The 25,879-nt window shown below is 42.8% G+C and overlaps 1 protein-coding gene across 1 annotated transcript in view; it reads left to right on the top strand.

Annotated features, from left to right (window-relative positions):
• Positions 1-25,879, top strand: part of LOC132882505 (collagen alpha-1(XIX) chain-like) — a 169,260-nt gene that overhangs the window by 19,842 nt on the left and 123,539 nt on the right. Inside the window, exon 2 of the mRNA XM_060915619.1 lies at positions 15,651-15,704. Within this exon, the coding sequence (XP_060771602.1) occupies positions 15,651-15,704 (54 nt within the window). The remainder of the gene's footprint in view (positions 1-15,650; positions 15,705-25,879) is intronic.

The raw sequence follows: 25,879 nt of genomic DNA, 5'->3' as shown, positions 1-25,879 counted from the left end.
TGCCCACTGCATGCTTGAGCTCGCTTGCTCTCTCTGTCTGTATGTTTGTGTGTGCGCATTCACAACTTCAGATGGGTTAAATGCAGAGGAGGAATTTCACTGTGCTTTAGTACACGTGACAGAAATAAAGGCTTCTTCCTAATTTACCCACAAATGTATTTATTCCACTTGCAAAGTGTATGGAAGACGAGTTACCAGATTTGGGACACTACAACATCCTGGACTATTTAGTATTTGGGACTTAGAACATTACAGATGCCTAACAAGGCAGGTTTTGTGCATGCCAGAATGTTACGGGAAATTCCTGATAAAGAAAAATACCTTATTATGACAAAGGTAAGCTCAAATGTGGATTTCTAATAGCAATAAATAAGCCAAGGCATAGATCTAACATATATTATGGTTGTTAGCCTCATCTACATTATCAGTACATAAACATGCTTCTAGTCGAGCCAAGCGTTAGGTCTATTAAAATATATCATGTCCAAAGCCCATATCCAGAGATACATTTTAACGGTGCACAGAGCTTTCAAGCTAAGTTGATATAAAATGTTTTCCATACACATGGAGTAGACCCCGAAGCCGCCGCCAGGCGCCGCTAAAACCGCCATTTAGAATTTGAGCCGCCGCCAGCCAATAATTTTGTAAGCCAATTTGAGCCGCTATCTAATAAAATTTGGCTGAGCCACTAAGAATTGTGTACATCAAATAATGGGTTTATCCACATCATGAGCTACAAGAAAAGTGACACAAACATGATCAACTGTACACACTAGTAGTAACACAATAGAGACGTATAGGCATACACTGTAGAGATTTAGAACTGATATCACAGCACAGAGAGCCACCACAAGCTTGCCGTTGTGACTACCTGTCTGGCTTCCCGCCCCTCACACCGTTACCACGATACACTGGGGAACCCGGGAACCCACCCAGAGCATCAATCGACTCCGATATCGACGAGATGGCTGCATTCTTTGCCGCTGCTGAGGGAAAGTGTAAAGGTATTTTTTGTTTGTTTGTTTGTTTCACATACTTCGAGATTGATAAAAAAAGTACTCCACCACTCTACTTTCATCATAGTAAGATAGCTGCCAGTCCTTCACTGGTCATTGCTAGTGAGAGTAGATAGCTAGATGCCTTCCTCGAACAATCCAGATTAGCTTATTATTAGCATTGAACTACAATCTTGCTAGATTTATATTTACAATGAAGTAAGAGACCAGGGGACCTGTGGTAATTTGCTTTTTATTCCCACCATTTGTTTGATCCATTCGCCCGGATATATGCCACACAGTGACGTCCATTAATTAAGCGGGACTCCCTCAGAGACACTCTTTCATGATTCATACTTTGCAGTCGGACCACAGCTAGCAATATACTGACCGCTCTGTTTGCCTGGTAGGCAAGGCAGACAGAACATTAGTGAACTTGGCGGTCGGAGATAATTTAGAGCGAATCCGTCGCCGTACACTGCACAGAATAAAGTCTACTAGGGCCTACTATATTTTAATATCTCATAATTCATATGATTTCATGTTAAATGACCCGTGTGTATGTGTGTGAGAGAGAGATAATAATAATACATCTAAGTACTTATAATAAATAAATGTAATAAATAAATAACTTATAATCTTATAATCAATAAATGCTATCATAAATACACCATTTGTTGTAGTACAATCAGTTTTTTAACCAAACTGTGTTGTGGAAATAGCCTATGTATCTGTGTAACCAGTACACTGCATCTTATAATCAATTGAACGTAGACCATAGGTGTGAAGAAACAGTATCAGCCATTTGTAGCCATAAACATTTTGGTGGCTGCAGCAGCCATTAAGGTTTTGGCTGAGTCAGCTAGCCAGCCAATAATTTCATCAGCCAGCCATTATCCTGAAAACAAACGGCTTCGGGGTCTAACATGGAGATGTTTTGTTGTCATCCAGGCTTCCTGTTTAACTGCAGTTCACCATGATTTTTCTCATCTTTCTGGGTTCGCCGGAAAGCAGTGAAAAGTTAAACCAGGCGTCTCCATATTTATTACATCCAAAAATACTACAGGTCTCTGGCATTGTTCTTTTATATATAACTTCTAAAAGTTTATCTGGAGATGTTTAGTCTATGTGTTTAGTCCACGGGAGAGCAGAGTCCGCCATGTTTGCCAACGCTGACTTGTTTTGGTTAAAAGTCAGTCAAACACCCCATGGTGGTCACGTGATATTGCTGCTCACTTGCTTCGGCAAGTTTTAGTGTCAAAATGCATCCTGCATTTTATATCTTGGCAAAATAGTGACACATAGGGTACATGGTGTGTGCAGTATCACAACATCTCGAAACAATTATTTTATATCTCAGTTATTTTTAAATTAAATTGAAAACAGACTATTTTCCTTTTTCCTCCATACCCAGCAATTTGATTAAAGGTTTTTATTGAATCCAAACAAAAAACTAGAAATAGTAATTAATTAATTACTACTAAAGAAATAGTAAGTTGCTTTTTTTTCTCATTACAATTGTTGAGAACAAATAGTCTGTGAAACATTTGGATGTGATCTATGAGATTCCAAAGCTGGTTTCTCTGACAACTGCACTCTCTCTGTGACTGCTGTGGCAATTTTGCATACATGGTTTTCATTCTTACACCCCATGCTATCCAAGATGGCAGCGTGTACACACGCAGCAGCTCCTCTCTGTCCCAACAAAACGGTGTTTTCATGTTTTTTGTGTTTTAAAACAGTGTGTATCTGTTTGTCTTTGTTGCGTCCATCAGTCTTAAGCCGCACATACTCCCGTGAGTTTCTGCTCGACATCCGCAGAACTATATTCACAGATATGAATCCAGCAGACCAGTGGCGGCTCCTGAATTTTTTTTTCAGGGGGGGCAATTTTCCCCCATTATGTCTACAGGGACCATAAATGTCCACAGGACTGAAGTAAATTGACCTAGGTAGCAAGTCAACTGTTCTACAGAATGTTCTGTAAATAGATTTTGTACTTCAAACTCCATGACCAGCAAGAATTTTACAGACTGTGCAACTTAAGGACAAACAGAAAAGTGAACTTACTGTAACAAAACATTGTAAATAGTTGGCTAACATAACAATAGCAGTTGAATAAATAGATGAGTGGATCTTTAGATCTTGCAATTACTGGTATTTACCAAGGATATTACCAAAGTGCTAACTCTCAGAGCAAAGTGTGGCAAATATAAAAATGCACATTGAAAACATCAAAAGTGAACAGATTCTTGACTGTGTGTGTGTGTGTGTGTGTGTGTGTGTGTGTGTGTGTGTGTGTGTGTGTGTGTGTGTGCGAGAGAGAGAGAGTCACGAAGTCAACCAAACCCAGAAAAACACCACGGTGACTGGAGCCCTCAGTTTCGTCTTTGCCTCGTAGAGCTAACTCGAACACTCCACAAAATTTCACGCATTGGATGAGCCGGTTTAATATGTGCCTGTTCTTGCTCACCTCATCGTTGTGGCGGTGAACTGCTAGCCTGTAGCCCTCATCCAGTTGTGTAGCGATGTTCACTCTCCCAAAAGCCGAAAATTTCAGGCAGCTGCCCATGTGAATCTTTGATGACTCATGTTTTTTTTATTTTCTCCGACAAATGATGCATGTCCAAAACTCCAGTGACCGTCCAAGCAGTGTTGTCCATGGAGCCACCTCCAGGGTGGAAAAGTAAGCAGGGGGAGCAGAAAACTGCTGAGGCGTCCTCGCAGCCAGTTCGCCAGGATTTGCGCTGGGACCATGTTGAAGTAAAACCTCGAGTATATGATTCCCCCCCCCTTGTCGAAATTTGTTTTATGTTTAGATTTGGTCGAAGGGGTCCAGCTTGTTTTGTTGCCAATTTAGCTCGATTTGATCGCTGACTAAATGGAACTTCTTTTAAGGACCGCACTGAATTGCTTTCCGCATCCATCTCACCTCAGAAACTGAGCGGCTCGAACGCAACTTTGCCGCGCTTCACAGTGACGTAAGCACGTTAGGGCAAGCCCCCCCGGAACCCATAGAGATTGCATTGAAGTGTCAGTCAGGAGAAAAAAAATATATTAACATGGGACTCTATCAGTGAACTCTTGGGCGATTTTCAGCGTGACTGAAATTGCCCCAAAAGGGGCGGTACTCTAGAAGCAAGCCCACCCTGATTGGACAATGATACCCAGAGACAGATTAAAACGGCCTCGAGCAGCACTGGTGAAAGTTTGTTTTAAAAAAAGAAAAAAAACTTTTTTTTTCGTTTTGGCAGTGCGTCGCCCAATCGGCCTTATGCACCAGCCGCCCTTGCAGCAGACGCGGAAGTGCTATGCGACTATGGTTTGCTCCGGAGGCCTGCTCAACCACCAACCCCCACTCCTGCATCCAGCCTACAGTGGAAGTGCCACAGGAGGAACATGCGGAAGCAGAAGAGGGGCAAGCGTGGAGGTATCTGGGCTAGGCTAGCGGCTAGCCCTCACGGGCCGGCTATCCCTACCATCACTCTGGCCAATGTACGCTCGCTGGACAACAAGCTGGATTATTGCTGTGTTCACATATATACTGGTACGATAGTGGTATAACTGTATCGATACAGTTTAGTGCATCTGTCCACACTAGCGAAAAATTTTTGCGGTTTTCTTTCACGGTAGTTGAAATGCGCGTGCGCGAAATGTTTCCGTGGTTACCGAGTAACTTCCTTCCAAGAATATGGCGGATGAAACAACCTGTATGTGCTTTTTGTTGTCAATGTACAGTCTGTATTTCTGGTGGTCATTTATTCAGTTGAATCGTATAAAATGCGCGAGGCAGTTGAGAAAGAAACAAAGAAAACAAATCTCCCTTTCTCCCCCCTCACTTTCTCCCTCTTTCCTTCTCTTCCCCTCCCTTTCTCTCCTTTTTCCCCTCTTCCTCCTTTCTTCCTCCCTCCCCCTCTCCCTTTCTCCCCCCTTTCTTTGCTCCATGTAGCTCCACGGTCGTTTTGAGCCATTTTGACGTTTTATTTACAGCTGGAAAGCAAGTGCGTATTGTATTGTATGAATAACCCGGAAGACGTAGGAATGGTTCATTGCGCTTGCGCATTATATTTGTATCGATACAGAACCGCTTCATCTGTCCACACTACAGCGAAGCGCTACAGTACCGATACTGTACCGGTACGAAACCCCTACATTTGTGGGTTTCGTACCGATACATTTATACCGCTACAGTACCGGCATAGTTGCTAGTGTGGACAGGTGTTGCGGTACGAAAGTAGTATTGTATCGGTACAAAATCCCTAGTGTGGACAGGGTATATGTCCACCTGCTCCGCTCATCATCTAAGTCTGTGAGTGAGTGTTGTGTCCTCGTGTTTGTGGAAACATGGCTTAACGACAGTATCCCGGACTGTGCCATTCAGCTAGCCTGGCTAACATGCTACCGGTCAGACAGAGTGCTAGTCGAGGGGAGGAAGACTCGCGGCGGAAGACTTTGTGTTTACATCAGTGATGCCTGGTGCCACGATGCTGTTGTGGTCTGCAAACACTGCTCACCACTGGTGGAGTTTATAATTATAAAGTGCCGGCCATTCTACCTGCCGAGGGAATTTACAGCCATGTTGCTGGTAGCAATGTACATCCCTCCAGGCTCCAATAACAACAGGAGTGAAGCACTGAATGAACTCTATCAGCATATCAGTGAGCAGCAGACAGCCCACCCAGATGCTTTCCTCATCCTAGCTGGGGATTTCAACCATGCAAACCCCAAGAGCGTGTTTCCAAAACTCTAAGGACATATCAACTTTCCCACACATAGAAACAATACTCTGGACAATGTCTACACCATGCACAAAGATGCCTACAAAGCCCTCCCCCTCCCCCACCTTGGGGCCTCAGATCACTTCACTGTTATGCTAATGCCAGCATACAGGCAGCTGATTAAAGTCACCAAACCAGCTACAAAGTAGATACGGGTGTGGCCAGAGGGGTCCTCAGAGGCACTCAAGGACTGTTTTTCCACCACTGACTGAAGCATTTTCAGACAGGCGGCCACCCACAACAACACCACAGATCTCCAGGAGTACACGGAGACCATCACTGCCTACATGAGGAAGTGCATGGACGACATTACAGTCACCAGAACCATCTCCATTCGGGCCAATCAGAAGCCATGGCTGATGGGGGAAGTCCACAGGCTCCTGAGGGCTCAGAACGCCGCCTTCAGAGCTGGGGACAAGGTGGGCCTGAGGATAGCTAGGGCCAACCTGTCACGAGGCATCAGGGTGGCCAAGAGACAGTATTCCAGGAACATTGCTGCAGAGACACCAGGAACCTGTGGCGGGGGATTCAGACCATCACAGACTACAAGCCCTCGCCACAGACCTGTGATAACTCCACCTCTCTGCTGAATCAGTTGAATGACTTCCTCGCTCGCTTTGAGGCAGACAACAGCACCACAGCACAGAAGACCCCACCACCTCCCGGTGACCAGGTGTTGACGCTGTCCCCAGACAGCATGAGGAGAGCTCTCAGGACGACAAATGCACGGAAAGCCCTGGGTCCTGATAACATTCCTGGTCGTGTCCTGATAGACTGTGCCGAGGAGCTCACAGATGTCTTTACATACATCAACATCTCGTTGAGCCAGGCTGTTGTCCCCATGTGCCTCAAAGCCACCACCATCATCCCGGTCCCGAAGAAGCCGTCTCCCTCCTGCTTCAATGACTACCGCCCTGTCGCACTCACTCCCATCCTCATGAAGTGCTTCGAGTGGCTAGTCATGCGGCATATCAAGTCTGCCCTCCCCCCCGCCCTGGACCCTTTCCAGTTTGCATATCAGTCCAACCGTTCGACCGATGATGCCATCTCCACTGCCCTCCACTCAGCCCTCACCCACCTGGAGACAAAAGACTCGTATGTCAGAATGCTGTTCATAGACTTTAGCTCAGCATTCAACACAATCATTCCTCAGCAGCTCATTCACAAACTGGACCAGCTGGGACTCAACACCTCCCTGTGCAGCTGGCTGCTGGACTTCCTGACAGGGAGACCACAGGCTGTATGGGTCGGCAGCAACTCCTCCAGCACCATCACATTGAACATGGGGGGCCCCCCAAGGATGTGTGCTGAGCCCTCTCCTCTTCACTCTGCTGACCCACGACTGCACACCAACATCCAGCTCTAATCTCTTTATTAAGTTTGTGGATGACACGACTGTGGTGGGTCTCATCAACAATGGCGATGAGACAATCCACAGGAGTGAGGTGAGCCGCTTGGCCATGTGGTGCAAGGACAACAATCTCCGCCTGAATGTGGAGAAGATGAAGGAGATTGTGGTGGACTGCAGGAGAGTGCGCACCCAGCATGCTCCACTAACTATTGACGGTGCTGCAGTGGAGAGGGTGAGCAGCACCAAGTTTCTGGGTGTGCACATCTCTGAAGACCTGTCCTGGAGCAACAACACCGCATCACTGGCCAAAAAAGCCCAACAGCATCTGTATTTCCTCTGCAAACTGAGGAGAGCAAGAGTCCTGGCCCCCATCATGCACACATTCTACAGAGGCACCATTGAGAACATCCTGACCAGCTGCATCACCGTGTGGTACAGCACCTGCACTGTGTCCTGCTGCAAGACTCTGCAGCGCATCGTGAGAGCAGCTGAGAGGATCATTGGTGTCTCTCTCCCTTCTCTTATGGATATCTATAACTCCTGCCTCACCCGCAAAGCCATCAGGGTTGCAGATGACCCCACCCACCCATCTCACAGCCTCTTCAGTCTGCTGCCATCGGGGAGGAGACTGCGGAGTCTCAGGGCCAAAACCAGCAGGCTCAAGGACAGTTTCTTTCACCAGGCGGTCAGGAGGCTCAACTCCCTCCCTGTTCTGCCCCTCCTCCCCCCTCTGCCCCCTGCCACAGTTTCTGCCCGCACACCCCTTCAGCATCTGACATGTCACCCTCACAGTTCCCCCCCCCAACACACACATGCGCGTGCGCGCTCTCAATGTTCATTCACATACTGAACTCAGGGACTGCTCATTTGCACTATTCCGCACTACCTCACCTTAACAGCTATTAGTTTATTGTTTATATTGCTTATTTCATGTTTACCTGCTATACCTCAAGTGCCCTTGACTGTTTATTTGCTCCAATATATATATATATATGTGTGTGTGTGTGTGTGTGTGTGTGTGTGTGTGCACCCGTGTGTATATGTATGTGTGTGTATATATATGCGTGTCTGTGTGTGTATGAGTGTTTAGTCTGTGTCTAGTTCTTATCTAGAGTGTTTGTACTGTTTATATTGTTCATTTCAATTGTTCAGTTTTTATTTATTGCATTGCCTGTTTGCACCGTGGGTCAGAGAGGACTGAAATTTCATCTGTGCTGTATGTTGAGCATAGCATATTTGACAATAAAGTTGACTTGACTTGTTATGGAGTTCTCAGCAATTGGACACTTAAATTCTGCGGAGTCGACTACACTTGCTGGCCCATTAAAGTCAAATTTTACTCATATTTCAGGCTGTCATTACAAGTTTTGAGTAAAACCTTGCTGAGGGTAGAGTTCTGTGAACTGCCATCATGTGGAATCCCAATTGATTGGATGACACCATTTGTTGGGTACTTTGTCAATTTTGACCAAGCCAGTTCTCCAGGTGGTGAAGTGAGTTTTGAGTGCAAGTCTAAGCCCCAGGACTATTCAGCCAAGATTTTGTGTGTAAGGCTAGCCTTGCCTAGGGAGCTTTAACTGAAAGCACCTAAATGACTCCCTCATATTGACACAGAGGTATCACAGTTAGACAAGCAGTCTAACTAAATTATACTTGCCTCTCTTTTAATTCAGGTCATATTTCAATTTCATATTTTATTTTATTTTAGGTCACCTTTACCTGGTACAAGTATAGTGAATAACATTCTAGGCAGGCCTTTTTATTTACCCACACTATCCTTTAAGTAGTTTAAGAATCTGCATTCATAATCTATACCCACCTTTACCTTGAGTTTACTATATGTTACTCTTCTTATTTCTATTTACTTTTACCCAGCCAGTAAAAGTACACCACAGTGAGTTAATTGTGGTGGTAGAATTTAAACACTGGTTTTGAAGCAACTGTCTTTTACCCACTTCTTTTATGTGACTTTCCTTCCCTGACACACTTTCACCGGCTATGAACATCAAATGTGCATTCACAAACTCATATGCAACACACTCCTTTCCCTTTTGTGTTTGTACCATGTTCTAGCACTAGCTCCACACTTTATCAATGAATCAACAATCAAATACACTTTTTGTTTTTATTTATTATTTTCTTATTTGGTTACTTTTTCTTTGTCACTCTATGGCTAGGTCATCATTTTTTCTTTTTTCTTTTTGAGTTACCTACCCACCAGGTGTAATGTGTCAGTCTGCCAACTTAGTCACAACCCACTCCAAGTAAAGAACAGTTATAAATGTAAAGTGGAGAATCAGTGCCAACAAACAGCCAACACAACCCACAGAGTCCGCTCCTTCAATCACCAGGAGGACTTGGCTGCTTGGCCAAGTGTCATGATAAGTGACTCCTTACCTGAATATGTGGGTAAGCTGTGATCACAAGAACCCAACCAATGCAATCAGAACAACACCAAACTCATAATGAATGAACCTGACCAAAAATATGGGAACAAGGGATGGACCAGAATCCCAGGTTCTTATACATCCAATCTGCTAATTCAGCTGAAACTAAGTGAGCAGAACACAGCCTGATTGGAGCAAAAGGACCGAACCTTGACCCAGCAACTACTAACCCTAAGGCAATAAAACTTGCCCTAAGCTCAGAGCACAGAGTTGGAAGCACAGATGCAGCAACAAAAAACTCAGAGATGAAGAAGAGAGGCCTCCACCTTTTTTTCACCTTTCAGTGAGCAGAAGCCCAAAGACATGCAGATGACCTCAGCAAGAACTGAGAACAGCTCCATGATGTCCAACTGAAACCATCAAATGATGTGAACCATGAGTTCTTAGCGAGTCCCCACCCACTGAGATCACTGCCATACCATGAGACATCATCCACTTGACAAAGCCAGCTGTCCTATGTCCAAGAATGGCATGCCACAAAGAATGTCCCCAGATACCAGCTTCCAAAACCCAGAAAGTCACCTTATGGAGAATGACAAAGTAGTCAGCCTTCCCAGGCAGATCCCATGACAAGGAGGAGCCTCCACCAAAGAGGTACACAAGGTAGCCTGGAATATTGACACCATTCAAACCTTGCCCTTCATGTGGCTCCAACATACATGCCTACCTATAGGACATTTCACCTACACAGACTTAACCACGCAACTACAAGAAAATTATTTTACCTGATTAAGGTAAAGCCTAGTAATCCACAGCTTTCTAAATTGGCAATCTGACAGTTTAAGTTGAGCCCAAGCCCCTACATAAGGCTCAGAAAAAGGAATTTTCTGAACCAGAATTGGAACAGGGCCTGATCCTTGCCCTGGATTTCAAACAAGGCCAATGAGAACTACTACAACTGCCTCCATCAAACCTATTTCAGTTCCAGGAATGAGTCAGACATGGAATAAGAACACCACTTCAATGTCCTTTTCCTCTGGAACCTCTGCCCAACTCTAAGTCATTATTTGGGTCTCACAGGCTGCCCCTAGACACTGACCATCCAACAACTGTGTGACCTAGTGACAAAGGCATATTGCAGATAAAGGTCAGCATCCCAAAAGATGACCTTACAGCATCAATCCCAAACTCAGTGCAAGAAGATGCCTATCATGACCATCAGTCCAGAACCAGAGACAAAGGTTGGATATGCCCATTCTCAACCATGTTCATTCTTTTCCAAGTCACACAGAACTGCAAGGGCCAAGCAGTGATTCTCTGAGAGGCCAAGGACAAACCACCAATACCATGGGTGCAGTCAAGAAAATAGACTCCCAAAATCCAAATAGAACCCACCAAGGTACCACCAGGACTGATGGAATAACTACAAGTCAAATTCCCAACATGCATTTTCAAAGGAGTCAAAGCTTCTATAGGTTCTGCAAGGCATTTTCACAAAAAGTTCCTCCAGCAGACCAACCAACTTTAAGAAAAATAAAAAATAAAAAGGCCACTATATAGAGACAAAGTCCTTGGAAAAACTCCCTGGAAATAAAGTGGTGGGGACTGGACTCACAACAGTCCTTTAAGTTTGGTTTCTCTCCTTTTCCTTATTTGTCTGTCTGTCAGTCACTCATGCTTGCCTGGGAAATTTCCAAAGCTCACCAGGGAATAGCAGCATTGGTTTCCTTGTTTTATTTTGATCTGTTTTGTTCTGCTCTGTGGTTGCTTCTCAAAGTATCAATCTCTTCCCTTGTATGTCAGCTTGTTTAACAGCCCTAAACCTCAAATTCAATCAAATTTGACTCCCAAAATCTAATACATCTAATACAGCCTAAAATGGAATAAAACTACTCAAATTCTCTTCATAAACATCTAGTCATCCCAAGTGTAACTTTATAGGAATGCCTTAACTCTGTGCCCCCTCACTAAGTGGAGGTCAACCATATAAGCCTCACTCCCACTAACTGAGCTGCGTACATGTTCTCTATACTCACAAGGATGATGCTCTTCCACATTAAGCTAGGTGACAATCTTCATTCTTCACTTTTCATTCATTTCAAATTTCATTCTGGCAATACTCTGATTATCAAATGATTGGAAATGTTGCCTTACCATGTTCCATGTCTGTTTGATTCTCTTCATCTGTACAGCACAACTTCACCAACTGAAGTCGGAGAAATGCCCCAGTACTGACATTTCCAACATTATTTTAGCCTACAAATTCATGTGTCCCTCAGCCATGCTGAAGATACATGAATTTAATCACACAGACACCCCCCCCCCCCCCCCCGAGGGTCCAAATTGCTGATTCAGAAGGAAAAACCCAACCTCTTTGGTTTAAGCACCATGCAGATCTCAAGACCACAGACATCTGGAGTTTACCACTTATTAACAAGGTCTATCACCAGAAGATAACTTGAACAAAAACCCATTTGCAGATTGTTACAGATAGTTGAAGATTGTTGGACAGTCAAAAGTCCACCATCCAATATTTTATGACCCCAAACTGACGACCTCTGGCACAAAGTCTCAAAAAACAAACAAAAAAACCTTGGCACAAAGATTTTATTCTTAATAATGAAAGGTCACCCAATCAAATCAACAAACCTTTAAAACTACCTCAGCAATTTTATGAACTGTTGATATTATCTGTTGCCCATAATGATGGCTTAGCCAAACTGAAACAATAAAACATTTCTCAAATGCGCGTGTGTGTGCATGCACACACCAGTCATCACATGGTTAGAACAAAGGGATATGTTGCTTAGTCAGAGAAAGTGTTTAAGAATGGAATTATTGCCAGACCAATGTGTTTATTCATCTGACTGTTTGTCTACAGATTATAGCAATCAGTATTTTAATCCATGTAAATGTGTCCTACCTATTTCTAATCTAATAAGTATGTTTGTCAAGTCAAGTTTATTTGTATAGCACTTTTAACAATAAACATTGTCACAAAGCAGCTTTACAGAATTTGAATGACTTAAAACATGAGCTAATTTTATCCCTAATCTATTCCCAATGAGCAAGCCTGTGGTGACGGGGGCAAGGAAAAACTCCCTCAGACGACATGAGGAAGAAACCTCGAGAGGAACCAGACTCAAAAGGGAACCCATCCTCATTTGGACAACAACAGACAGCATGACTATAATATTAACAGTTTTAACATGAAGTCAGTTTCGGTGATGTTATAAAAACTCTTCACTGATTGAAACTTGAGTGCAAAACTGTTCATGACAACTGCAGTCCTAAAGTTAGCAAGTCAACTGTAGTCCTCAGCCATAAAAGCATTACTGTAAGAGTCCAGAGCATCCTCCAGGTGTGACTTTCAACTGTCCTCATGGGGCCGTCCTCCACAGGAGCGATGCAATGAGACTCCAACCAGACACAGGGCACCAGGATGGATCAAGCAGGTCCGAGGAGCAGAAGAGGTCAGTATCTCGATCTCAGGACCAACATGTAACTCAGAGGGACAGATTTGGGGGGAGAGGGAGAGAAAACACAGGTTGTTAGGTATGCCCAATGTCACCTGAATAAGTAGGAACAGTATACATATTGCACCGAGTACAAGCAGGGACTCTGGCAACTAACTAGGACAGCATAACTAAAAGGGGAGAGCCAGAAGGTAACACAGGCATGAGGGAGCCCTGGGACATAAAGCAGCCAGCCACTACACCGTCAACAAACTTGAGTGAGCAAGCGAGTGGGGACTGACAGCATCCATACATCCCAGTTTACCAAAACACTGTCTGAGGACCCTCCAGATCTACACCTTTACCTCATAAACACCATTAACAAAAGGCTTGACTGAACAGATAGGTTTTCAGCCTATACTTAAATGCTGAGACTGTGTCTGATTCCCAAACACTATTTGGAAGGCTGTTCCATAACTGTTGGGCTTTGTAAGAAAAGGCTCTGCCCCCTGATGTAGCCTTCACTATACGAGGTACCAGCAGATAGCCTGCACCTTTTGATCTAAGTAGGCGTGGCAGGTCATAGAGGAGCAGAAGTTCACTCAGGTACTGTGGTGCGAGACCATTCAGTGCTTTAAAGGTCAATAGTAGTACTTTATAATCAAAACGAAATTTGATTGGGAGCCAATGCAGTGTGGATAAGACAGGGGTGATGTGGTCATATTTTCTAGCTCTAGTAAGGACTATTGCTGCTGCATTTTGAACTAACTGGAGCTTGTTTATGCACTTATTGGAACATCCAGACAGTAAGGCATTACAATAATCCAACCTGGAGGTAGCGAAAACATGAACTAGTTTTTCCATGTCACGTAGTGACATTAAATTTCTTATCTTCGCAATATTTCTGAGATGAAAGAAAGCTATCCGGGTAATGTTGTCAATGTGAGTTTCCAATGAAAGACTGGGGTCAATAATCACTCCAAGGTCTTTTACTGCTGCATGTGAAGAAACAGAAAGGCCATCCAGAGTTACTGTGTAATCAGAAAACTTACTTCTAGCTGCATGTGGTCCTAGTACAAGTACTTCAGTCTTGTCAGAGTTAAGCAAGACTTAACTCTGACAAGACTGTTTGTCAAACATAATAATTTGAAGCTCTGTTTTGAGACCCATTGAACTCCTCAAGAACATTCTAAATAGTCCAGCTGCACAAATACTTTCAAATGCTTCCAACGGAAGCTCATCTTCAAAGCCATACAAGAACTTACAGAGCAAATGCATAATGAACAAAATTCCATTGCATTCATTTTGATAACTTGGGTGCTTTCTGTTGATTTCCCTATAAATTTACTCTGTTTAAATCCATCCCCATTCTCCACTGATTTCATATTATTTGTGTTTGTTAGTGTGTTTGTCTTGGTTCATAGTTTTAGGAATAAATGTTGTGTGTTATAAGGATTTGTGATGCAATGTCTGCATTTCTTATGATTTTGGTCCCTGAATTGCTAGCTTTCAATGAACTAAGCTTTTAAATTAACTAATCTTTCCCCCAAGTTACAACAGAACTGTTTTTAACTGTGCAGTAAGAGCAGTTTCACTAGTCTTATTACAAGCACCTATTTTTGACTACTTTTGGTGAACAAAATTGTTCCCATTTAAGTTAGAATAATACAATAATTCTGTGGTAATATTTAAATTCCCCTTTAATCTGAGCTAAAACCCCTACACTCTGCAAGTTGGGCTCTGTTGCTAATGAGAAGATTCCTGCAGCAATCTGCAGAGATGTATCAATTCAGCATGAATGCATGCAGGGCAAGGCTATTACAACCAGTAGTTCTACTCTGCTCAAGAAGTTGGATTGTGAGTAGTTTGTTAAGAGAAATACATAGTGACATTGCAGTATGTTTGTAGAGTTATTTTTAATGCACTTGTCAGAATTGTAACTGGAGATTATGCCTTTGTTCTTTGAAATTATCTATGGTATCCAGATGGAACACTGGATGTTCAAAATGAGACATTGGATAAGGTCTCAGAGTCTGGCCAGGCTACGGAATGGCCTCTTTCTCATGTGTTTTTTTTTTTTTTTTTGGTGTGTGTAAACTAAAAACCATAACAATTCCCCCCGGACGTCACTGCTGTTAGACTCTCTCGTATTCCTCCCCCCTCTTCCCGCGGTTGCTGCCTCACCCCCAGTGTGCCAAGCGGGTGCGTGACCAGCGCCATCATGGCTGCAGGAGCGGACGGCTGTTTGCTTCCGCTGAGTTACCTCTACCTACTCCCATCCCCCCTCCCCCCTTTTTACCCCCACCCCTGATCGCCCCCCCTTCCCCCCTTCAAGTCCCAAATTTTCATGTTGTAAGGTGTACTTGTGTTATTTTGTGCTTATGTGCTGAGGTTTTTTTTTTTTTTTAATGCTCCCACACTGTACTCCTCACAGGAGCATAGTGTGGGGGTTGCTTTTTTTTCTCCTTCCCTCTCCTCATGTGCATCTGTATTTTTTTTTCTTTTCATCCCTGTCTTCCTGTCCTGTTACTCCCCCTCTGTCGAATGTGTGTATGTAAGGACAGGTTGATGGTCAATTTCACTGGTACTTGTGACAATAAAGGGTTCATTCGTTCGTTCATTCATAAATGTTTGGTCAGTCAATTGTGAGACTTTAAATTTAATATTCTGTATTCTGTATCCAGGGTGAACCAGGGCCAATGGGATTGCCAGGCTTTGAAGGACTGCCAGGAGCTAAAGTGAGTTTAACTCGTATAGTGTTCAAGTTAGTGAGCCATCTGTTTCGTGTGTGTGTGTGTGTGTGTGTGTGTGTGTGTGTGTGTGTGTGTGTGTGTGTGTGAGATAAAGGCCCTTAAATATGTTTTCTAAAAGTATTTTAGAAATATTTATGAATTTGTTGTATTGCAGATTTTAAGCAATCCAAATTCTACTCCAATTTGTTAAATTTGGAACAGTTCAGAGACCAAAGAAAATCCTTAAGTGACTTATGAAAGACTGGTAGGCTGAACTGCTATAGCAATATTTAGTAAAGATCCTTGCATTTTAAAAATTACAAATTCAACTTGGTTAAGAAAGAAAATGAACAGTTCCATACAGCAAGTCAGAAAAACCTTACTTGCTTTGCAAAGTACACAGCTTCAGTCACATTATATAAAGCAAAATGAAGAGAGAAATCAGTGTGGGTAAACACCACAGATGCTAAGAAATTGAGCCAGTTATCATTCACTTTGTGTTCATACATATACTGTGGACAAAGTCATTAAGCCTTATGCCAGTCAGATGGGAAAAACATTTGTTTCAGCAACTGGATGTCTTTACCGCAAAGCCATCAACTGATCTGAGGAAAAGGCTGTCATTGAGAGCTGACAATCCCTGGAAGCTACTCACAGAGTTCAGCATTGGTTGTGAGTAGTGGGGAACCCCAGTGATTATCCTGAGTTTGTAGTACAGGGTTATATACGTCACTTAACATTTCTATTTTACCACTCCTGGGTCACAAGGAACCTACTCACCTTAAGAATGATTGGAAGGGCAATCAAATATCATTGCTGCACTCACTCCACTGGGTGGGGTGATTTTCTCTTATAAAATTTGGAAAAGATGAATGAATCATCCAGGTAGCAGTGCACAAACCTCCTGGAGTGGTACTTCCTTGTGCCAATAGACCATGCTTGCTTACACAGGGTAGGCACCTGGTGTCCCCATCCCATAACAGATAAACAGTCTGACATTCCAATTGCCACTGTCTAGTACATGTAATACCTTAAGATGCACACTGGGCACAGCAGAAGATTGGTAAAATGGTTCATATTCATGGGATGCTGTGAGGTCAACAGATTATTTCAGAAAGGTGGTTGATGTGGCCCGAGGCAGAAACCTTGGATTTGGCCACAGGGTTACCCTACAGAATACACTGGATCTGTCTGAAGTGCTCAACATTCACAGTACAGTTTCCATGGACCTTTGCCTCCCTTTGAGAGGCCATACCCACAAGTGCCAGGGCTCTCAAGTCTCACGCATTGGGCATGAGACACACGCATTTCAAGCAGTTCACACACTTGCACGCCACACCTTGTATCTCTCACGCACAGAAATTACTAGGACAATGCCCACCAAGGTGCACCGCTATTTTTTTTAAAACTGTGGACGAAGAGCAGGCATCAAGCGGTTTCCCGCAGAGTTCAGAAATGGCTTGCCACACAGTCAATAAATTGAGAAATGTAGCTACCCAACAGCCAATAAAAAAAAATAGCATTGTTGTATCCGGGTAAAATTTACGTGATCCCATCAATAACTTTCCAAAGAAGCCGATGCAGTGAAGTACAGACCAACACACATTAGACGACGCGGAAGCGCCATATTCGATGAGTCGCCTACATTACAGTAAGTCATTTCATCATATGATTTTGTACAACCCTGATTCCAAAAAAGTTGGGACAAAGTACAAATTGTAAATAAAAATGGAATGCAATAATTTACAAATCTCAAAAACTGATATTGTATTCACAATAGAACATAGACAACATATCAAATGTCGAAAGTGAGACATTTTGAAATTTCATGCCAAATATTGGCTCATTTGAAATTTAATGACAAAAACACATCTCAAAAAAGTTGGGACAGGGGCAATAAGAGGCTGGAAAAGTTAAAGGTACAAAAAAGGAACAGCTGGAGGACCAAATTGCAACTCATTAGGTCAATTGACAATAGGTCATTAACATGACTGGGTATAAAAAGAGCATCTTGGAGTGGCAGCGGCTCTCAGAAGTAAAGCTGGGAAGAGGATCACCAATCCCCCTAATTCTGTGCCGACAAATAGTGGAGCAATATCAGAAAGGAGTTTGACAGTGTAAAATTGCAAAGAGTTTGAACATATCATCATCATCTACAGTGCATAATATCATCAAAAGAGTCAGAGAATCTGGAAGAATCTCTGTGCGCAAGGGTCAAGGCCATAAAACCATACTGGGTGCCCGTGATCTTCAGGCCCTTAGACGGCACTGCATCACATACAGGCATGCTTCTGTATTGGAAATCACAAAATGGGCTCAGGAATATTTCTAGAGAACATTATCTGTGAACCAGTGGCGGCTGGTAGTCTTTCAAACAGGGGAGGCTGGTCGGTTACGATATTTCCAGATTTTAAAAGAAAAAAGAAAAAACACATCAATTTTGCCCATACTCTTGCCTCTGATCTGGCTGATTGTTGGCAGGGTCACAAACTGTGAAATAACAGGTTCTTTTGGCCCATTAGTCTACTGTCCAATATACATGATGGTGGTGTTGGGGGGGTATATTTTAACATTTTATATTTTAAAATTGTGGCATGTTGTTTAAAAATTGATCATTATTGAAAGCAGCTCGTTGTCAGGAACCTCAGCAGTGTGTTCTGGAATAGGCACAAGCTTGGGGAGCCAAACATAGAGCTGGGTGCCACACATTTCATTCAATGACACTTTCCCTATATTTTACTTATTTTGACTGAGAAATGTTTTATTGACAATTTTGATAACCCTTCACTTTTAATCCAGGTCTGTAGTGTGAAATGTTCTCGGCTGTGTTTTTGTTTAAAAATGTTTTCCAAATTGTAGCTGTGTTTAATTCATATCCAGAAAAATATATATTCCAATATAATATACTCAGCATAAACATTTTCAATAGATTCTATATTTTTGGTCCATCCATGACATATTACTAAAGTAGCCTATTTACTGTTGTTGATGTGGGTCACTTGCTGTTAGCCAATTCACCTTCTCGTACCAGGAGAGCTGAAAGTAACGAGTATTATTCCCTACCTTTTTCACCAAGTCAATTTGAGGCGTTGGTCTACCCTGCTCTTTAATTTAAATGTTTTCCTCAAAAGGAAGACTGGCAAATGGCTTCACCAAAATTAAATCAGCAATGCTTGGCATCGGTGCGCAGCTTTCTTGCTAGCTGACTAGCCCCCTCAAGTTCAAGTTCAGTTACTCAAATAAATGAAATTTCTGGAACTAAGATAGCAAACTTGACAACACTATATTTACACTTTATTTACAATGAAAATATATACAAACTAAAAAAGCTGGTAGAAACCGTATATAATGAATGAAATCGAAATGTAAGCTGATCTCTTAAAATACAGCACAGCACTTGCAAATCTGCATGGGACTGAACTGAATTTCACCGCTGCCTGTCTATATTTGAAACGAGCTGTCAATCAAAGAAAATATCCGGCCGCTTTCACCAATCACCAGTCTCCTCGCGGAAAGCTTTGCCATGTCCCTCCCACTGTGAGGCTGGGAGTCCGTGGGCAGGTGTTTTCGCTGTATTTGTCCAATAACCGTCTTGCATTTTGATATTGAAAAGCACATAGCTCCCAAATGCCATTGAAGTCCACTGAGGCTGGGAGTCCGTGGGACTCCGTGGGCAGGCGTTTTCGCAGTATTTGTCCAATAATCATCTTGCATTTTGAGATTTAAAAGCGCATAGCTCCCAAATGCCATTGAAGTGCACTGAGGCTGGGCTGCATCGCACTGTCACAAGGGGGAAAAACTCACGCACACATTAGGCGAACTGGGGAAAGTTATAACGGAAAGATTTCGCACTGTAGTTGAGTTGAGCACATATTTCTATGATTCTGGATCTGAAATAGCAACGTTATAAGGTCGACTATAACATAAGCCTAGCGCAATTCATCCTACACGATGTTCGTCATTTTTAGAGGAGGCTGAGCCTCCCTCGTTGTCTTAGAGCAATCGCCTGTGCTGTGAACACAATTCACCGTGCCATCCACCGTTGCCAGCTAAAACTCTATAGTTCAAAGAAGCCATATCTAAACATGATCCAGAAGTGCAGATGTCTTCTCTGGGCCAAGGCTCATTTAAAATGGACTGTGGCAAAGTGGAAAACTGTCCTGTGGTCAGACAAATCAAAATTTGAAGTTCTTTATGGAAATCAGGGACACCGTGTCATTTGGACTAAAGAGGAGAAGGACGACCCAAGTTGTTATCAGCGCTCAGTTCAGAAGCCTGCATCTCTGATGGTATGGGGTTGCATTAGTGCGTGTGGCATGGGCAGCTTACACATCTAGAAAGACACCATCAATGCTGAAAGGTATATCCAGGTTCTAGAGCAACACATGCTCCCATCCAGACGACATCTCTTTCAGGGAATACCTTGCATTTTCCAACATGACAATGCCAAACCAAATACTGCATCAATTACAGCATCATGGCTGTATAGAAGAAGGGTCCGGGTACTGAACTGGCCAGCCTGCAGTCCAGATTTTTCACCCATAGAAAACATTTGGCGCATCATAAAACGGAAGATACGACAAAAAAGACCTAAGACAGTTGAGCAACTAGAATCCTACATTAGACAAGTATGGGTTAACATTCCTATCCCTAAACTTGAGCAACTTGTCTCCTCAGTCCCCAGACGTTTACAGATTGTTGTAAAGAGAAAAGGGGATGTCTCACAGTGGCCTTGTCCCAACTTTTTTGAGATGTGTTGTTGTCATGAAATTTAAAATCACCTAATTTTTCTCTTTAAATTATACATTTTCTCAGTTTAAACATTTGATATGTCATCTATGTTCTATTCTGAATAAAATATGGAATTTTGAAACTTCCACATCATTGCATTCCGTTTTTATTTACAATTTCTACTTTGTCCCAACTTTTTTGGAATCGGGGTTGTATTTCCTGAACGAAATTAGTACTTGCATCACAAAAATAATGAGAGCTGATGTTGGCGAATATTGTCTCCAGCTAATAATGTTAACTATCAGTTTGCCCAGAGTCTGTGAGCTTGTCTCACCACTTCAATCTTGAATCCTTGCTAATTTCAGCAGCTATTTTTGACACCTGTTTTTAGTCCTATTGTTGCACACTTGAATGAAAACTGTGATTTTTTTTTTAATCTCTTCATTTACTAGGTACTTGCCAAACTGCAAAATACACAGATATAATAGTAGATCGTTAGGCGCTAGTGTTTACACGGTCTCTCGCTTAGCAGTACAGTACATGTGCTTGCCTTGTTTACTCCTGAGCAGTGGATACTCCACCTTGTGGCCAAAAGGAGAAACCACACCTCTCTTTATGTACTACCGGTACTTCTCATCACAGAAATTGGAGCATAGATACTATTTTGTGAGCTATACTGTAGAGGTCTGCGCTGGTCTGATTTTTCAGTCCCGCTCCCGCCCGCGCCTGCATTGTGCAGTCCCACTCCCGCCCGCGCCCGCCAAGAATTATGATTTTCAGTCCCGCTGCCGCCTGCGCCCACAAAAAAATTGATTTTCAGTCCCGCTCCCGCCCGCGCCTGCCATATTTTGTCCCGCTCCCGCCCGCAAATCCCACATGATGCAGACGTTCGCGTTATTTCTCAGGAAAGTTCTTGTCTTGACACAGCGTGATGGTGCCCCGCCCTCTACTTTGAGTGGATTTGAGCATAAATATCTACAGCTCACTTTCACATTTATTTACCTTGTTTCTGAATTCAGCATGTAGTGTCTCTAATAATAATAATTAGTGCTGTCAAGCAATTAAAATATTTAATCGCGAATCGCATATTTTTATCACATGAGAAACCATTGTAATTCTCTGATCAGCATAAAAAAGTGAATGGGCTTGCTTTGTACCAATGGGGGGGGTGTGTGGTGTTTTTTTTTTATTGCAAAGCAGAGCTAGCAAGAGAAGTGAATTGATTTACTGCTTGAGTTAGTCTACAACTTTAATCAGAGAGACAGGTTACACAGTGACGGTAGGCTTGACTCAATGCTATCCCAGAAATCCTTCCTCTAATATGCAAATTTGGCCACCTCTGATTGGACAGCCAAATTTGCATATTACAGGAAGGATTTCTGGGATAGCATTGAGTCAAGCCTACCGTCACTGTGTAACCTGTCTCTCTGATTAAAGTTGTAGACTAACCCAAGCAGTAAATCATTTCACTCATGGTTCTCTTGCTAGCTGGGTGTGAACTGCGAGTCATTAGTGTGATCAAAGGATTTCCCAATCTGACTCTCTCTGCAAATTTAGGCATCTTAAAATGTTTTTATTAATGCCAAATAAAATATCCAGCACAAATTATATATGATAGACATAAATTAATAATTTATAAATTTTATTTCAAACACATTTTTAGTTAGCGGGACTGCAGCTTATCACCGCTCCTGCCCGTGCCGCATATATGCACTCCCGCTCCCGCCCACATGCGCATATGTACACTTCCGGTCCCGCCCGCGCCCGCAATGAGCTTTCAAAATTTGTCCCGCGCCGCACTGCTTTGCGGCGGGTCCTGCGGGACCCCCGCGGGAGTGCAGGGCTCTACTATACTGCTACATAGAACAACACATATACAATACATGCAAAACCTTTGAAACGAAATAACTTGAAAAATATATTGGAAGGGGGGTGGCTTATTCTGTTATTTCTTGTCCTTACAGTAGTGTAGTCATATTTCCATTATCTGTTTTTTGAGTAATGGAGGACCTCTGTTCCTTTTTTTTTTCCAAAGGTCGCCGGTTAGAGTCAGTTTGGGAGGCTATCCAAGATAGCAGAATTAGTTTTAGTGCTCCCTCACTCTAATGCCGATGCAGAGAGGGTTTTCTCCATGGTTGGCTTAAATAAGACTAAGACCAGAAACAGCTTGGCCCTTGATGGAACTCTCTCCTCAATCATGGCTGTTAAAATGGCAGGCCTGGAACCACTGTGTTTCAAGTGGGAGCCCCCTACCCCCATAATGAAGGCCTCAAAATCTTCCACTAACACAACACACAACACCAATCATACCCCCCCATCCCACTGTGCACTGCCACTGACACCCCTCACCAACACCACCCCTGCCCTTCCCGACAAAATCTCACTCTGAACTGACTTCAAAACTTGAGAGCCCTGGGTGCAGTTGTTTGAACTGAGGGTTATAATAAGAATAGAATAAGTTGAGAGAATAAGGTGCATGTGGTTGTAAAAATGCATAGTATTTAGGTAAGTGGTAGGCATGTACAGGTGTAGACAGTTTGTGTTACAGTTAAGTCCTGTTTCTGTCCGTACTGCTGGCATCTGTGTAGGTGACTGGCTTTGTTCAGTTCATGTATGACACTCGGGTAAAAGCTGTTCTTTAGTCTATTTGTCCATGATGCAATGGACCTGAACCGTCTACCAGAGGGCAGTGGTTCAAGAAGCTGGTGTCCATGGTGGGAAGGGTCTTTAAGACGTTGGTGGCTCTGCTGAGGCAACAGGTGGTGTAGAGTTGGGTAACGCTTCATATTAAGGTCCTTGTAATAAGCATTAATAATCAATAGTTAGTAGCTAATAAGGCCCTTATAAGATATTAATGTCCTTGTAATAAGCGTTAATAATCAATAGTTAGTAGCTAATAAGGCCCTTATAAGATATTAAGGTCCTTGTAATAACCGTTAATAATCAATAGTTAGTAGCTAATAAGGCCCTTATTGATTATTAACGCTTATTACAAGGACCTTAATATCTTATAAGGGCCTTATTAGCTACTAACTATTGATTATTAACGCTTATTACAAGGACCTTAATATCTTATAAGGGCCTTATTAGCTACTAACTATTGATTATTAACGCTTATTACAAGGACCTTAATATGAAGCGTTACCTAGAGTTGTTCTAGAGAGGGCAGTGGGCAGAGTGATCTGTGCAGAGTCGATGACCTTTTGAAGGGCTTTCTTGTCTGCCACAGAGCTGCTGGTGTACCACGTAGCGATGCAGTATGTCAGCACACTCAAGCGAGCAATGGTAGAAGGTCACTAGCAGCTGCTCATGGAGATTATTCTTGAGTATCCTCAGGAAGTACAGTCACTGCTGTGCCTTTTTCACTGCCGCTGTGCAGTTTGTGGTCAAGGTGAGGTCCTCTGCAACATGTGTCCCCAGGAACTTGAAAGTGGGCACTCTTTCCACTCCGACTCCACTGATTAGCAATGGAGTGTAATCCTTGTTGTGTTTTTCAACAAGAATCTATTATGAGTTCCTATTATGAGGCTCAGGTCTAGGTTGTTTTCTTCACCTTGTCAGTTTCTGGATGTCTTCCCTGTAGGCTGTCTTGTCATCTCTTGAGAAGTCCAACCACAGTTGTGTCATCTGCGAACTTGATGATGGTGTTGGTAGGGTGGGTGGGAGTGCAGTTGTGGGTAGAAAGGGCATAGAGGAGGGGGCTCAGCACACAGCCCTGTGGGTCTCCAGTTCTGAGTATGAGGGTGTACGAGGTGTGGGGGCCTAGTCTTACCATCTGGGAGCAGTTGGTGAGGAAGTCCTTGATCCAGTGGTAGATGGTTTGAGGGAGTCTTAGTTTGGGAATCAGTGTGTCTGGGATGACTGTACAGTGATAAAGTGGTGACTCCTACTTTGACTTACCCAGGGCCCCTGATTTTACACTTGTGAGATTCATGTGTGTAGTTATATTGCCTTTAATTATCATTTTAAAATTTATGACTCCATATTGAAGGAATAATATAGTAAGCATGACCAAATTAAAGTTTGTCTTAAACAATTTCAGACAATGTTTGCATGTGTTTGAGCATATTTGTGTTTGGTAAGATGTCTCCACTATGAATATATTGCTATGTTTCAGCAGCTCTGAAGGGGTGAAGCTGGATGCTTCTTTGCATTATTACATGCCTCAAGCTATGGTCACACTACAGCTTGCGATGCTTTGTGATGGATTATTGATAAAATTGAGGCATTTTGGTGGCAATTCATGGCGATATTCAGGTGAGCTAAAAGGTGTGGTCACATAGCAGGTGAACACTTGACTGTCACACCTTTCATGCACTTGAGCCTGGCACAACTTGAGCGACCATGCTCACACAGATCATGTTCTGGGGAACACCTGAAGCTGACTTGAGCAAAATCAGCATGCACACTGTTTTCACAGAGGTTTTGCAAAGTATTATCATGGTCACATTTGTTTCTAGCCATGTTTATGACTCTGCTTTATTTTTGGTTTCATTTGTGTATTGCTAGTCTGACATTGCCTCACATTTTGTTTTTGTAAATATCAAGCTCACTAATAAACACTCTTCCTGTACTTATAGCCATCTACTGCTGCATACCTTACAGAATACTTTGCAAAATGTCTGTGAAAACAGCATCCTTATAGGAGCATGCTGATTGTGCTTAAATCAGCATCAGGTGTTTCTCATAATGATTGGGTCCCAAGAGTGTGCACAATGCTCTCCCAAATATAAATACACTTTTCAAGTCTCAGCAAAGGTTAGGCTATACTGAGCCACTGTGCTGATGAGGGATTCTCCTACGAGCATCGGGGACATGGAGTCGAGACAAATGCATCTCAAGAGGTTCAACGAAGGTTCCCTGAGCTTCAGGAAGTATTCCCAAACCCATCTGTGATTATTTGCCACTTGTTTTAGTGATGAAAACATCACCACCAAATTTTAATGCATGCATTGAAATTTTTTGCAATGTTTTTGGCCACTCACCAGATGGAGACACACCAAAAAAAAACTCGCGAAGCTCGGAGAACATTTTCAATGCATCGCATGATTGGAGGGGATGCCACCAATTTTTCATTGCCAAGTATTTGCAAACCCATCACAAGCTGTAGTGTGACCATGGCCTAAGAAGTTCAACCATATAGTGTATATATTGCTAGCATGTTTAAAGGGGGGGGGAGGGGAGTTAAGCTACATAACATACGTTAAATCATATAACATTTGTAGATTTGTATTTTATTGTTGGATGTTGTTGTTCTAGGGAGACCCTGGCATGCCTGGTCCACCTGGAGTCTCAGGCCCAATTGTATGTATTTTATTCTTCTTTTAAAATTATACAATTTAACATTAGTGAATACTACCTGAATTTACCAAGTTTTCCTTTTCCTGTTGCTGGGGTGTGGGGTTCTTAAGCATCACCAATTTGGAGATGCATGGAATTGTTCTAGCAGG

The sequence above is a fragment of the Neoarius graeffei genome, chromosome 3 (genome assembly GCF_027579695.1).
Source record: "Neoarius graeffei isolate fNeoGra1 chromosome 3, fNeoGra1.pri, whole genome shotgun sequence".
Classification (NCBI taxonomy): Eukaryota; Metazoa; Chordata; class Actinopteri; order Siluriformes; family Ariidae; genus Neoarius; species Neoarius graeffei.
This window is presented reverse-complemented; position numbering and strand designations above follow the sequence as displayed.